The sequence below is a fragment of the Acanthaster planci genome, linkage group LG11, assembly GCF_054643075.1.
Source record: "Acanthaster planci isolate LZ-2023a linkage group LG11, COTS_SCS, whole genome shotgun sequence".
In the NCBI taxonomy this organism is placed as follows: domain Eukaryota; kingdom Metazoa; phylum Echinodermata; class Asteroidea; order Valvatida; family Acanthasteridae; genus Acanthaster; species Acanthaster planci.
Window position 1 is genome coordinate 8,086,517 of NC_141787.1, and position 12,431 is coordinate 8,098,947.

At 41.7% G+C, this 12,431-nt stretch overlaps 1 protein-coding gene across 2 annotated transcripts in view; it reads left to right on the forward strand.

Moving 5' to 3' along the window:
- The window catches only part of LOC110986882 (dual specificity mitogen-activated protein kinase kinase 7-like), a 125,285-nt gene that overhangs the window by 67,787 nt on the left and 45,067 nt on the right, over positions 1–12,431 (forward strand). Inside the window, exons 1-3 of one of the 2 annotated variants that reach the window (XM_022249154.2) lie at positions 193–370; positions 4,476–4,599; positions 5,918–5,984. The exons of the other annotated variant lie outside the window; for it this stretch is intronic. Of the exons in view, the coding sequence (XP_022104846.1) occupies positions 223–370; positions 4,476–4,599; positions 5,918–5,984 (339 nt within the window). The 5' untranslated portion in view covers positions 193–222. Of the gene's footprint in view, positions 1–192; positions 371–4,475; positions 4,600–5,917; positions 5,985–12,431 lie in introns of those variants that run through there. 2 annotated transcript variants of the gene reach the window in all.

Sequence of the window (12,431 nt, forward strand, 5' to 3'; positions counted from 1 at the left end):
GAACTTTAGGTCATTTAAATAATCATCTACTTGAATATTGCGAAAACTTTAGAAATGACACAATTTTGATAATTTGAATGAAAAAATCTTGGAAAGCTATGTTCCAGAAATTACTGTATTTACAAAATAAATTCCTTCCAATATCGAGTTTTTGAATGGAATAACATGACACATTTATTTAAAATGTTTGTTAGAGGCTGTACTGACCCCAACTATTCTGAAATGGCCAAAATGTCTTCTTCCGTGGAACTTCACCAGAAATTGAATCGCTTAGAAGCCAGTTTGCGGGCAGAGAACGAAGCAAGAAAGAGGGACAGACCGTCCATCGACTTCAAGCTGGATTCTCCCAAGATTCACAGGCAAAGGCCGGGTGAGTGGGGTTTTGAGGGCGTTGAGAGAGATGGTTTAGTGACTAGTGCAGAGACTTGACATGTTTTTGTTTTGATGATCCTGCTGTGCAGGCAATGTAAGTCAGTGAGTGTGTGAAAACAATGGTGTACTCATCGTATGGAAGTGGTCATGGTGGTGTAAACTTCAGGCACGTACTGCATTGTCATTGTGTGCACTTAGACACGTTGAAAGCAAAAACAATTAGGAAAACAACTAGGACTGAGTGAGTAGGAAAGAGTTCTATGTACGGACATTAATTTTCCCTTAGGTTTAGTGGGAGTAATTGCAGAATTCTGGAGGTCGGGATGACATCACTGATCCTTGATTCTTCCTTCTGATTGGTCAATTGATAGCTATTTCATCTTTTACACTCAAAACTCAAGGGACAAAAATAGTGTAGTGGTCAATGGGGAAAATCTGAATTACTGACTCAAACTCTTAACCTTTACATCAAATGTGCCTGAAATTTCACTATTTGATGCGCTATTTTACATTTTACTTATTTCTGTCACGTTGCTGCCAAAAAAGAGGAAAACATGCAAATACAAAGTGGATGGAGAGTTGCCCCTTTGCCCAGACGTTAGTGCAATAAATGGAATGACCTCCGACCTCAAGAATACCCCGTCACTATAAAAAAACGACCCCTGGAATGACTGGTTACGTAGGTACAAGGTGAAACTCACTTTGACACTGTACCTGGCTATGAGGTTGATCATGTGGGGTGGCATTCTGCAATTGAGCTCCTTACAACAGCCGTCAGAAAGTAATGACATGTCCCAAAAAGTGAAATTTAGTGAGGAAAATTCTGAAGCATTTAGGCCTACTTAAAAAACATGTTTTTTCAGACAAGTTTCATAGGTTTTTGCACAGGGGCATCAAGTGTTGCCCGTACTGTATATGGAACTCTTCCCATAAGCCAATTTCCCGCTCTGTCGCTATGTTGAGTTTAGTGCCCCCCACAAGTACCGGTAAGTAAACAAAGGTAGAGGGGAAAAAAATTGTCTATAACAGTAACAATTGTGAGCATCCATTCGCCAATCGTAACGCAACGTTGTTGTCATGAATTTGCTCCCCTCTGTTAAGTCTTCTGAGCTTACGCACATGAAATGTGAAAAATGCTATTTTGTATCGGCTTACTCCCGTATATTAGAAACTTTTGTATGGCGTCTGTTCATTTCACTTGATTTACTGTATGTAAAGGATTGATGTTCAGAAAAACAGTTTTTATTTGGTTTTTCCCCCACCTTTTATGTCCCATTGCAAACTCCTGCTTTTAATCCAAGACATGCTTGAAGTAAATGGTAGAATCTTCTTTTTAAGTGGAAACCAAGGGTGTTTCCATCTGCTGAATCAAATGAGGGCATGAAAAGGATCCCCAGCAGGGCAGTGGTACGGTAGGTCCCAATCTTCCTTGAAGAAAAGGGAAAAGACTTGGGGAAAAAAAAGGGATTATTCATCCAGAGTAAGGAAAACCAGTACTCTGAAGGATAACAGAGCACTGTGAGGTTTCAGCTGTTACATGACCATGTACCATGTGTACCGGTACCTGGCTTGTTTGTAAATTGTAGCATACATTTGTGACCCAAGGTTTGTCTCTGGCATGTGGTCGAATTCGCCCTCTTCCTCCCTGATCAAATTGATACTCCCCTCCCACTTACATACATGTACCCTATGGGCTTAATCACTGAATTCACCCATCCTGACTGGATTAGGATGTGTCCAGGTGGTTATGATGTACAGCTCAAAGACTCTGAGACCTTGAATTTTTCTACCTCCAGCAATTTGTTCCCCCCTCCCCCCAAAGTCTCATTATTCTCCTGATATACACTGTACAAGTACTGTTTTAAATTGATTCTTACAGTACCGGTACATTGCACGATACTTCATGACTTGTTGCTCTGGAGATTTTTAGGGCGTGAAAGTCTGAAATGGTACTAGTTTTGAATTGCATCTTATGAATGTGAATTTAAAAAGGTTTGCAGTGGTAAAATTTCAAGTATCTACAATCACTTTTTGCTGAAGTTCAGTTGCAATGGTGGTACAGCAGTAAAGCCTACTCTTTTTTTGCAGTGCGTGTTTTACCATCATCTGGTCAATTTTTTAAAAACTGGCATTGGACTGGTATCGTCTGATCATACGTGTATAATTACTAAATTCATTGTTCCAACTCAAGTGATTGCGTGGTCAAGGCACACAACAGTAGCACTGGTCTTCATCGGGATTTGAATACCAGGGTTTAAGATCTTCTGCCTCCAATTTAGATTTGTTTCTTCTCCCCAAATTATCTCCAAATTATTAACACTAACCCCCTAGGTTTTTTTGCTTGGGACCCTCCTCAATCCTCCAGAATCTTCCAATTTGGGGGGTGAAAAAATTGGATTTTCCCTCAATCCTCCAAATTTTGAAAAAAATCCCGGAAGTGTTACTTTGATGTGTGCCTACTGCTTCAATCCTTCAATATCCTCTGGCAACTCCTATCATTATGTCGAGGCAGTGCAAATGGCATTCTTGAGCAGTGCGGTTGATTCAAAAGAAATATCAGGCTGAATTTACGCTTGACTAAGCAAAAACAATGTTCACAAGGTCTTACCCATGACTTTCACGCATGGCATCCTTCGCAATCAACCATGCACTTAACTGCCATTCACCGTCAATCTTCCAAAATCCTCCAAAACCATCCATTTTGGAGGACTGAGGAAGGTCTGGGTTATTGTTTCAAATTGTATATATGCACATGAATTTGTTGGATATTGCATTTGCCTTTTTGGGATCCATGATTTTTTTTTCCAATGGGAAGTACAGTGTACAATGAAAAATCCAACTTGCATGAGGTGTAAATTCCATCTCTTGACTGTGAATCCACAGTGATAGTGTACATGTACAGGTATTTACCGGCATGCAAGCGGGAACCAAGGGAATATTGGTCACAGCAACATTTCCAACTCCCCCCCAAACACCAATTGCACATGTTCATCCCAGTACAATTCAGCACAAGCACATCAGGACCAGTTTGGTCTCCAGTATCCATCTGCCTGGTACAGGTGTTTCCTTTTCCCTGTCCACAGTGTTCAGTGAACAGTGTTCTAGCTAGGACCATTTTAGTGCCGGGTAAAGTTTTGGATTACAAAGCCTAGTGAGCACAGTTCTTAATGCTTTCTGATGCTTGAAATACGATCGAATTGGTACATTTAAATTTTCAGTAATATTTCAGTTCATTTTTTGGAAAATCCCTGCTTGGTGGCACAGCCAATTACAACCCTGAGTGCCGGGCAGAAATTTGCAGTACCGGGTGGTTGTGATAAAAAGTTAACACACTGACTGAGTGATCCCGTGGCCAAGTGGTTCAACATTGCCATGCAAAGAGTTTTCATCACAGGGTTCAAATCCAGGTGTTACATTTCAGTTTGAGTTTTGTTTCTAAAAAGTCATAAGAACATCCTTTATCATTTTACATCAAAGATAACGTGTAATTGCTGGACTAACTTTTCCATGTTTTCTTTGCTGGATGAGGGAGAACTTTTTTTGACAGGAAATAAAGTCCAAATTTCACTGGGTCTGAAAGCTATCTCGTGGATTCATTGTCACAGCAACAACGGAATAAAAAATAGGCCACAAAGTTTAGATGCATACATGTGCTCGACATCGCACATTAGAACTCATTTGAAGCGTACTGGTACCTTCAACATACAATGTACGTGTACTGAATGTACAGGTATACCAATACATGTACAGTGTACATGTATGTTTATGTGCACGGCAGAAGGACAGTCAGGCGTTTTCTTCCATACAACTCACGGTGCAGTACATGGACTGTACATGTACATGTATGTCCCTAGGGCGTGTGCAAAATCATATTAAAATTGGAAGATTCAGGACTGTTAGGGTTAATGTGTGTACCGTACATGTACATGCGTACATGTGTATAAATGATTCATACATGTATACATGTACCAGTATGTACTTGCCACACCATCACGGATTTCATTCATTTCAAGCCCATAGACATGTTGCAGGATGTTCGGCAATGAAGGTTTCTTCCCTAAGCTACTACATGTAATTGTACATGATCTCTGGTTCGTTCCCAGCTCTGAACCTGCCAGATCATGGCCAGTCACCGTCAAGAGGGGGTGGGGTTCAAGGTGGAAAGCACAAGGGCAAAGATTTCAACTTCCCTCGGTCGTCTGCTCCTCAGAGGAACTCCATTGACAGGTACGTTTAATTGTACGTGTACGAGGGAAAAAATGGGAAAGAAAATTTGCGTCAGGGGGATGTGCAGTTTATGGTTGAGTTCACAAAAAGGGGTCACCAATACATTTAGCTGAAGAGTTAATCACCGTTTGCTTAATATAATGCAGGTTGGGTCCAGGTATCCTGTGAACATGGTGAAGATACTGGTACATGAACATATGCACACCACAGATAAAACAACATTATTTTGTTCAGAGGAAAATTTTTTTTGGAAATAAATGTAAATGACAGGGCCCCAAAGACCCTCACATCTGTGACACAGGCATGCCTCAAACGTGTTTTCCAGTGAAATACTGGTACACAATAAATAAAAGCACTTCAATTAAAACAGTGTCATTTAGTGTTGCCTGTCTGAAGATACTGTGAAGATGCAAAGCTTAACAAGTCAAGTATTTACAAGTTACATTTGAACCTCAGAGAGTGCCCATTAGCATAAGATGCCCATTAGCATAAGATTAGGGCTTTCCTGATCGCGCAGAATTTTACCCTGCAGAACGGGACATGCTGCCGAAGGCATAATTTGTGCCGCCGCCACAATGCTTTGGAGAATTGAGTTTTCAAGAGCGTTCCACGTTAATTCTGGACTTTTTCAAATTTCCCAGTACGGTATGGATGTTTTAACATCTATTCGTGGTGTATGCTCAGAGCGTGATTATTTTAGATGAATGCCATAAAAGACGATTCTTGTTTTAGAGCAAACCATGCTACCACCATGTCACAAATTAGTGACCCCTTTTTGTGAATACACCCAAATATCAGTCAAATGCATAAATACAGTAGTCTGTATTCTTGTGTTGGCCATCTTTAATTGAAAGTGAGGTTAACCTGTCATTTTCAGAGAGTAAACATAGCTGCAACAAAAAAGTTCATACAAATTCATGCCGGCTTACATTTAAAATAATTTAAAATTTGTGATGAATTTTATGAAAATTTTGAAGCCACATTTAACAAAACTGAAAGTGAGGCTTGGAACCCAATACAGGTTGGCACCAACCCACTTAACAAATTACACTGAATATGATAGATTCAGGGAACCAGACCAGAAATGGCTGTCACCATAAATAAGGTCAACAGACCTTTTAATCTTGTTCCTGTAATCTGCTTTATAAATTGTGAGCCGTCGAATAACATGGTATCGGAACATGTATTATGGGATTTCTTTCAACGCTGCTCTCAAATTCCAAAAATGGAATTGTTGAGAAAAGTAACCCGGACAAAGATATATTGTACATTAATATCTTTAGCACTGAAAGATACATATTTGTTTCTTGACCAGTAGCAGAGAGATTGATCGGAAGCTCCAAGAAATCATGCGACAGACTGGCAAATTGACTATCGATGGAAAAGTAAGTATCATTGGTGGTTAACCCTGACTCTCTCTGCCTTTTTGCTACGTTACAAATTCAGTCCTGAAAATTCCTCCCGCCGCGTTCATGCGCATGTATAAATTAGACAGCCTCGATCCTTCATTGGTCTCCTATGTTGCTGGAATATGTTCCGTGAAGAGGTGACCACTGCCTTGGTCCTCCTCAAACCTCAAGCTGTTCTTGTCAACACATGCATGTTGAGGCGGTGCAAATAAACTTGGAGCTATGTGGGATGATGCGAGTTCAATCTGGACGTATATTCAGGCTTGGCCGAACATCAACAACAAAAGTTTCCACCCTTAACCCTAACCTCCAGGGGGTATTTGCCAAGGACCCTGCTAAATGCACCAGAATGCACCAAACCTCACAGGGGTACCCTGCACGATGCACCAGTATGCACTGGTGCATATTGGTGCATTGTGCAGTGAACTAATTTATGTCACTCTCGGTACCTCTAGCTACCCTGCTAAATGCACCGGATTGCACCAGTGCATTCTGGTGCACTAGTTGCTAGGGCGTAAACACCAAGCCTGCTAAATGCACCAGAATGCATACCACCAGATGACTTGTGTTGCCTGCTAAAATGCACCAGAATGCATACCACCAGACGACTTGTGTTGCCTGCTAAAATGCACCAACTTGAGAAAACTTTTAATACCTCTGTTGCATTCGGGTGCATTTAGTAGCGATAGGGTTAACCATGTCACTTGACACTGTGCATCCCTCGAGATCGTGTACATGTACAGGAAGATTCAGGAAGGTAGGTAAATGTAAGTGCGAGAATAAACCGAGATGATTCAAACACCAGGTGTTTCTTGAAAAATTTACAGGGTTGATGGCAATTGATCTTGATCACAACTTCTTAACCCTCAGTTATTCATAGTACAAGAAATCTCGTTGAAAATGGTGGATTTTGGAGGATTAACCCTAACCGCCAAGGCCCTTTTGGCTAGGATACATCCTGGATCCTTCAAAATCCTCCAATAGCCACTGTCTCAATCATTCAAAATCCACCAGCAATCCCTCTAATTATGTTGAGGCACTGTGAATGGGATCCTGTAGCAGTATGGAGGATTTCACACATAATGTAGGCATGAATTTATTCATGGCTGAACATAGACAAGTAGACCTAATCCACAACCTTGAGACAGTGCACCCTTCACAATCAGCAATGCAATTTTACCATGCAGCCTCAGTCCTCCAAAATCCTCCAAAACGGCCCAGAGGATTTTGAAGGATTGATGATGGTTAGGGTTAAGGACTATAATGTAGCGGCGCAGTAAGCAATTCTGGATGAAACAAGACTTACATGATGATCACTATACTTGAACCACAAGATGTTCCTCTGCTGATAGACGTATGATCATGATGTCATGCTTTGTTTACCTGTCCACGTGAGCTTTCCTATGGCATTGAGGTGAAACACGATCCATGGAACCCTGGCAGGAAAGCGCACGTGTACATGTAGACAAGGAGTGATGCCATTATGCCATTTAAGGTCAGACAGAATCTTGTGTGTTGTCAACCGGGCCAGCCAGATATTATCGGGATTCTGCTTTGTCATTGGCCTTGTGGACTCGGCTCGTAGCTTCATATAGATGTGTCATGGGTCCCCATGTTGACAACCTTTAATGCACATTTCGAGCATACATCTTAAAGAACATACATGTGCTTAAATCAGGCCTGAATAATGGGGAGAGTGTTCTGAGCAACGGTTTCCAGTGTGACAGCCAAGTTGCAATGTCCAGTACAAGGACAATGGACGACCAAGAAAACAAGAAAGGACCAAAACGTGGTAGTCTCATCTACATTGTACGTTCAGCCAATGGTGCATTGTTAATGTACATGTACAGTCTGTATGTACATGTACATGTGAGTATACATGTAAATGTTGTATGTGAATGAACATGATTAATGTTCATCTACAGTGTACACTGTACATGTCCATTATCCAAATAATGTGTTTTATTTTGGAGTTGCTTGTGTGTCCACGAGTTTCAGATTCCTTGAAAGTTTTGCAGTGAAGAAGATAAGGGGCACTTGTGCTCGCAGTTGTATAGAATTACCACAGGCAGATGCATGTACAAAATTGTACAGGGTACCAAGACCTATTGTACATCTACGTGTATATGTACAGTATATGATATACCGAAGTGTACCAACTTTGCATGTACATGTACATGTACATGTAGTTCTCTGCAAGTCATGCAAGATTTCGTTTTTCTTTTCTTTTTTACTCTGCTGTGTAAAGTGCAAGGAAATGAAGTCAGCCTGCAAATCGTTTGATTTGAAGCCCCTTAGTATACATGTAGACCATGTCCAAGGTTTTTGAGCCCTGTTTAAAGCAAGCATGCATTGCTAATTGATTTATGACGTCAACAACAGGCCCATACAAAAAAAACACCCACCAACTAGATTCCCTTCCCCCTCCCCCCCCCCAGCCAGCTCATTTGGCAGCCTGGCAGAGAGTGACTGTGCACACAGGTCTAGTCCAGGGAAGTTGTAGACTGATCCTAAGTGACTATTAACATAATTGGCCTGTCAGGTTTAATTTCCAGTCCTGGTCTGGAGGGCAGTAGAAGTGTAGACACCAAAGAAAGTTGGCTTAGGGTGGAAGCCCGATGGGGGCTTGACAGAAATTGGCGCTGAGTGGGGGGATTTCCCCCAAGTACTGCGGCTGTGATTGTGTACACTTGTATACCTTGATCGGGGTACATGTGTAGATTGATTGAGCAGTCTTGCCTTTGTGTCAGTTACACCAGTACTTACATGTACGTGTATATGACTAGTTAATGTCTCAGGTACCGTAGCGTCTAAACTCGCTTGATTTGGGAATGCGGGACTCGCCATTCTAGGCTGAAGAATTGGAACCATAATCTGAATATGTACATGTGTGTGATAGCAATACATGTATCCACATGCGCACACGTCAGTACTTTGTACACATGAACAATATAAATGCCACATCTGTTGAATATCTACAGACCAAATTTCTTCTAAAATTTGGATCACTTTGGAGAGTGTCCAGCCTCAAAATAGCACTTCATTCCGTCTGGTTTTTGGATGTTGGGTCACATTTACCCTCATGCTCCCATATCTTCCGAAATACACGAATTGTTTTGGAGGATCTTCCCAGATTCAGCCAGGTTACCATGACATGGAACTTGATCGGCATTGAAAATTTAAGCAGAGAAGTTTCCTGCACAGCGGTGTGTTTTGGGAAGGTCTTGAGGGACTTACAGGAAGGTTCCTTCATATTCATGGCGTACAAATGTTAGGGAGTTGAATACATGTATATTGCTGGGTCATTTTTTGTGACCTTGACGGAATCTTACGGTTACTTCCGGGGGCTGTGGACTTTGGACTAATGTTGAACAACTTACATGTACATTTGTGAGGGAAGACAGGGAAGCACTATGCTTGGAACCCAACAAACCTGCAGGGGCCAATTTCATAGAGCTGCTTAAGCACAAAATTTGCTTAAGCGTGAAAAAACCTTGCTTAAAAAACAAAGGTCACTAGCTCAAACTCTATCTGATTGTCATGCTGACCAAATGACAGGTAAATATGATCCCAAGACAATATTCATTACATGGAGTTTTGGCTGGTGACCTGATTTTGTAAGCAGAGTTTTCTCGCGCCCAAGCAAATTTTGTGCTTGAGCAGCTCTATGAAATTGGCCCCTAGACAAATTTGGGATCATAAAAGAAGATGAGGTTTAGCACTGCACAGTGCACTATTTTCCTATGAAGGACAAATGCAAACACACAAAAGTCTGCCACCCTTTTCAGGTCTGATCTCTGTCTTGTCGCCAGTGTGCTAAGGGGAGGGGGGGGAGACTAAGGGGGAAAGCTGGAAAGTCTCAACGCCTTGAAGAGACAGATGCTGGCGTGGTCGGCAGGGGCACCGGTACCAACCCGTGCAGGGAGTAGAGCTGTGTTCCTCCCCCGATTCCCCCCATAGGATGTTGCCTGATTGGTTTTAAGTGGACATCCCGTGTGTGCACCTTGGACCAATGAAGAAAGAGGATGCAGCTAATGGCAGCCAATCCCCAGCACACTAGGGGTGTGTACATGTACATACAGGGGACATGTACATGTACATGAAGCATACACATAATGTACATGTACACTGTACGTACATGCACATGTACCGTACATGTACACAACAGCCTGTGTGTACTTGTAGCAATGCATCACACACTCACTTTGACATGTACATCTTTCCATGGGACATGTGTGTACATGTACATGCACAAGTATGTCTGTCATACTGTCAACAACCTATGTGATTCATCAAGCTCTTGCATACAGTATTGGAATGCTACACGTACATGTACATACATGTACGGTACAGTGTATGTACATGTGATGTAGGTTGGCCTCAGCCCTTACAGAGGCAACTTTACGTTACATGTACATGTACCAGTAGGCCTACAATGTACATGATAATGTTCCTAGTAAACCCACTTGTCGTGCAGTGTCCAGGCCTACATGTACGGGATTTGCTCCCAATTTGGAAGAAAATAACATTCAATTTCAATATTGGCTTGCCTATTGCTCAATACATGTACAACAGAATGCAACTTGGCAAAGTTGGGTTTTGTTGCATGGCACAGACGTCATGAACATGTACCGGCATGTTTTCCTACTGAGGGCGTTGGATCCATTTATGCTTCTGTTTCTGGTAATGTCACCCTTAAATAAACCGTAAGTAGAAGTGAACGTTAAATGCAAACATACATGTACATGTAAGTAACAAAATTAATGGAACAATTTTGCTATCAAAATTTACCCAGAATAGCACAGGGGCCAGAACTTTTTCTGGAACCGTTGAAATCAGGCATAACAAGTTAATGACCAAACATCAATAATCAGCTGTCTTTAGAGAGCCAGTTTGTGGTCCAGGAATTGTATGAGTAGTTTATTTCCAAATCACTTTTGGCACTTGGATAAAATGTTAAACATTTAAATTCTGCTGTGACCTGGCCTAAAACATGGCGACTTGCAGGATCTCAGCGGCTTTTTGCTGGTGTTTCCTCTTCCTTCAATTTATGTGTACTTGTATTTTGCAGATTTAAGTCAGATGTGTACAGCACAGCATCAGGGTATTTCCTTGTAAATTTCAAATACTCTCAGGGCTACTTACATGTACTTTCAGGAAACAGAAACATGAAAACTGTAAGTACTGGTTTCAAGTCTTAAGAATGTCAGTCAATCTGACATGTGATGGCTGCAACGGTGCCCGTAGAAGGGCCATCTGCCAAACGCACCTACATGCACATGTGGTGTTAACTAAAAGTGGAAGAGTAAGGCGAACTCTCGCAATGCTAGGGAGGATATTTGCTCCTGGGCCTTTCTGAATGGAGCCGGCCATCAAGTACGCACACCCATGTGAAGGGTTGTGCGAAAATGGAGGAAATGACTTTGAAATGATTTTGATTGAATAATAAGGTTGGGTTCTGGAAATCTGATCATTCCTGTCAGGTGTGACACGGACACCACCTTTTTTGGTGTCCCAGTTATGCGCGACAGGCTAAAAGAGAAACCCACAGGTATGACTAAGATTGGGCCAGATAACCACTGTCTGCTTTACATGCTGACATAACACAATGAGGGGAGGTATTAAATATAAATAGTGGTTTGAACAAGGTGTGCTTATTGTAAGAAAGCAAGTTAATTCTTAACACCAATTTTGACGCATTGACCAGCATTTCGAGCCAACATGGCCAAGGGGTTTGACTAAAGTACTACCAGTAGGAGCAGATGAACAAACTGCTATACACGTTCACATATATATGACATGCAATATTTGTAAAAGTAGGCTACTGGTACCATTCTGATGCCTGCTGTCAGGCATTGAGTGTACGTTGAGTCAAGTCCTTGGGTAGACTGCTGTGGCATGAAAATGCAGTGAAATGTACCCTTGGAACATTTTTATCGGGGGAAACAGATTCTGGTCAAGGTTAGAAAAGGATGAGTCACTCTGACAAGTTGTGATTGTTACCAATGAAACTTCATCCCCTTTTGTAACTCCACCCCCCCACCATCTGTCCACATGCATTCCTGCATCAATCTTGTAAAAGTGATTCTGACATTGTAAAGAATGTTCGCTTTACATGTACAGTGTACACGTACAATGAAGTAATACTGTAGTCCTCCATTTACATGTACATGTACATGTATGTGCTTAGTTCACGGACGTATAAAAAAACCCTGGACTTGCAACGCCTTTGTATGAAAAAGAAGCCAACCAGCGGCCATTTTACCGAGCCGAATACAAATGCGTGGGTTGGCTCCATTCTATTGACGTCAAGAAGAACAAAGGCGGGCATTGCCAGTCCAGATTTTATTATACACGTCCGTGCCTTAGTTTAGTCTGGCACCTGTAGATTTCTAGTTGAAATTCAAGTCCTGAAATTAATTG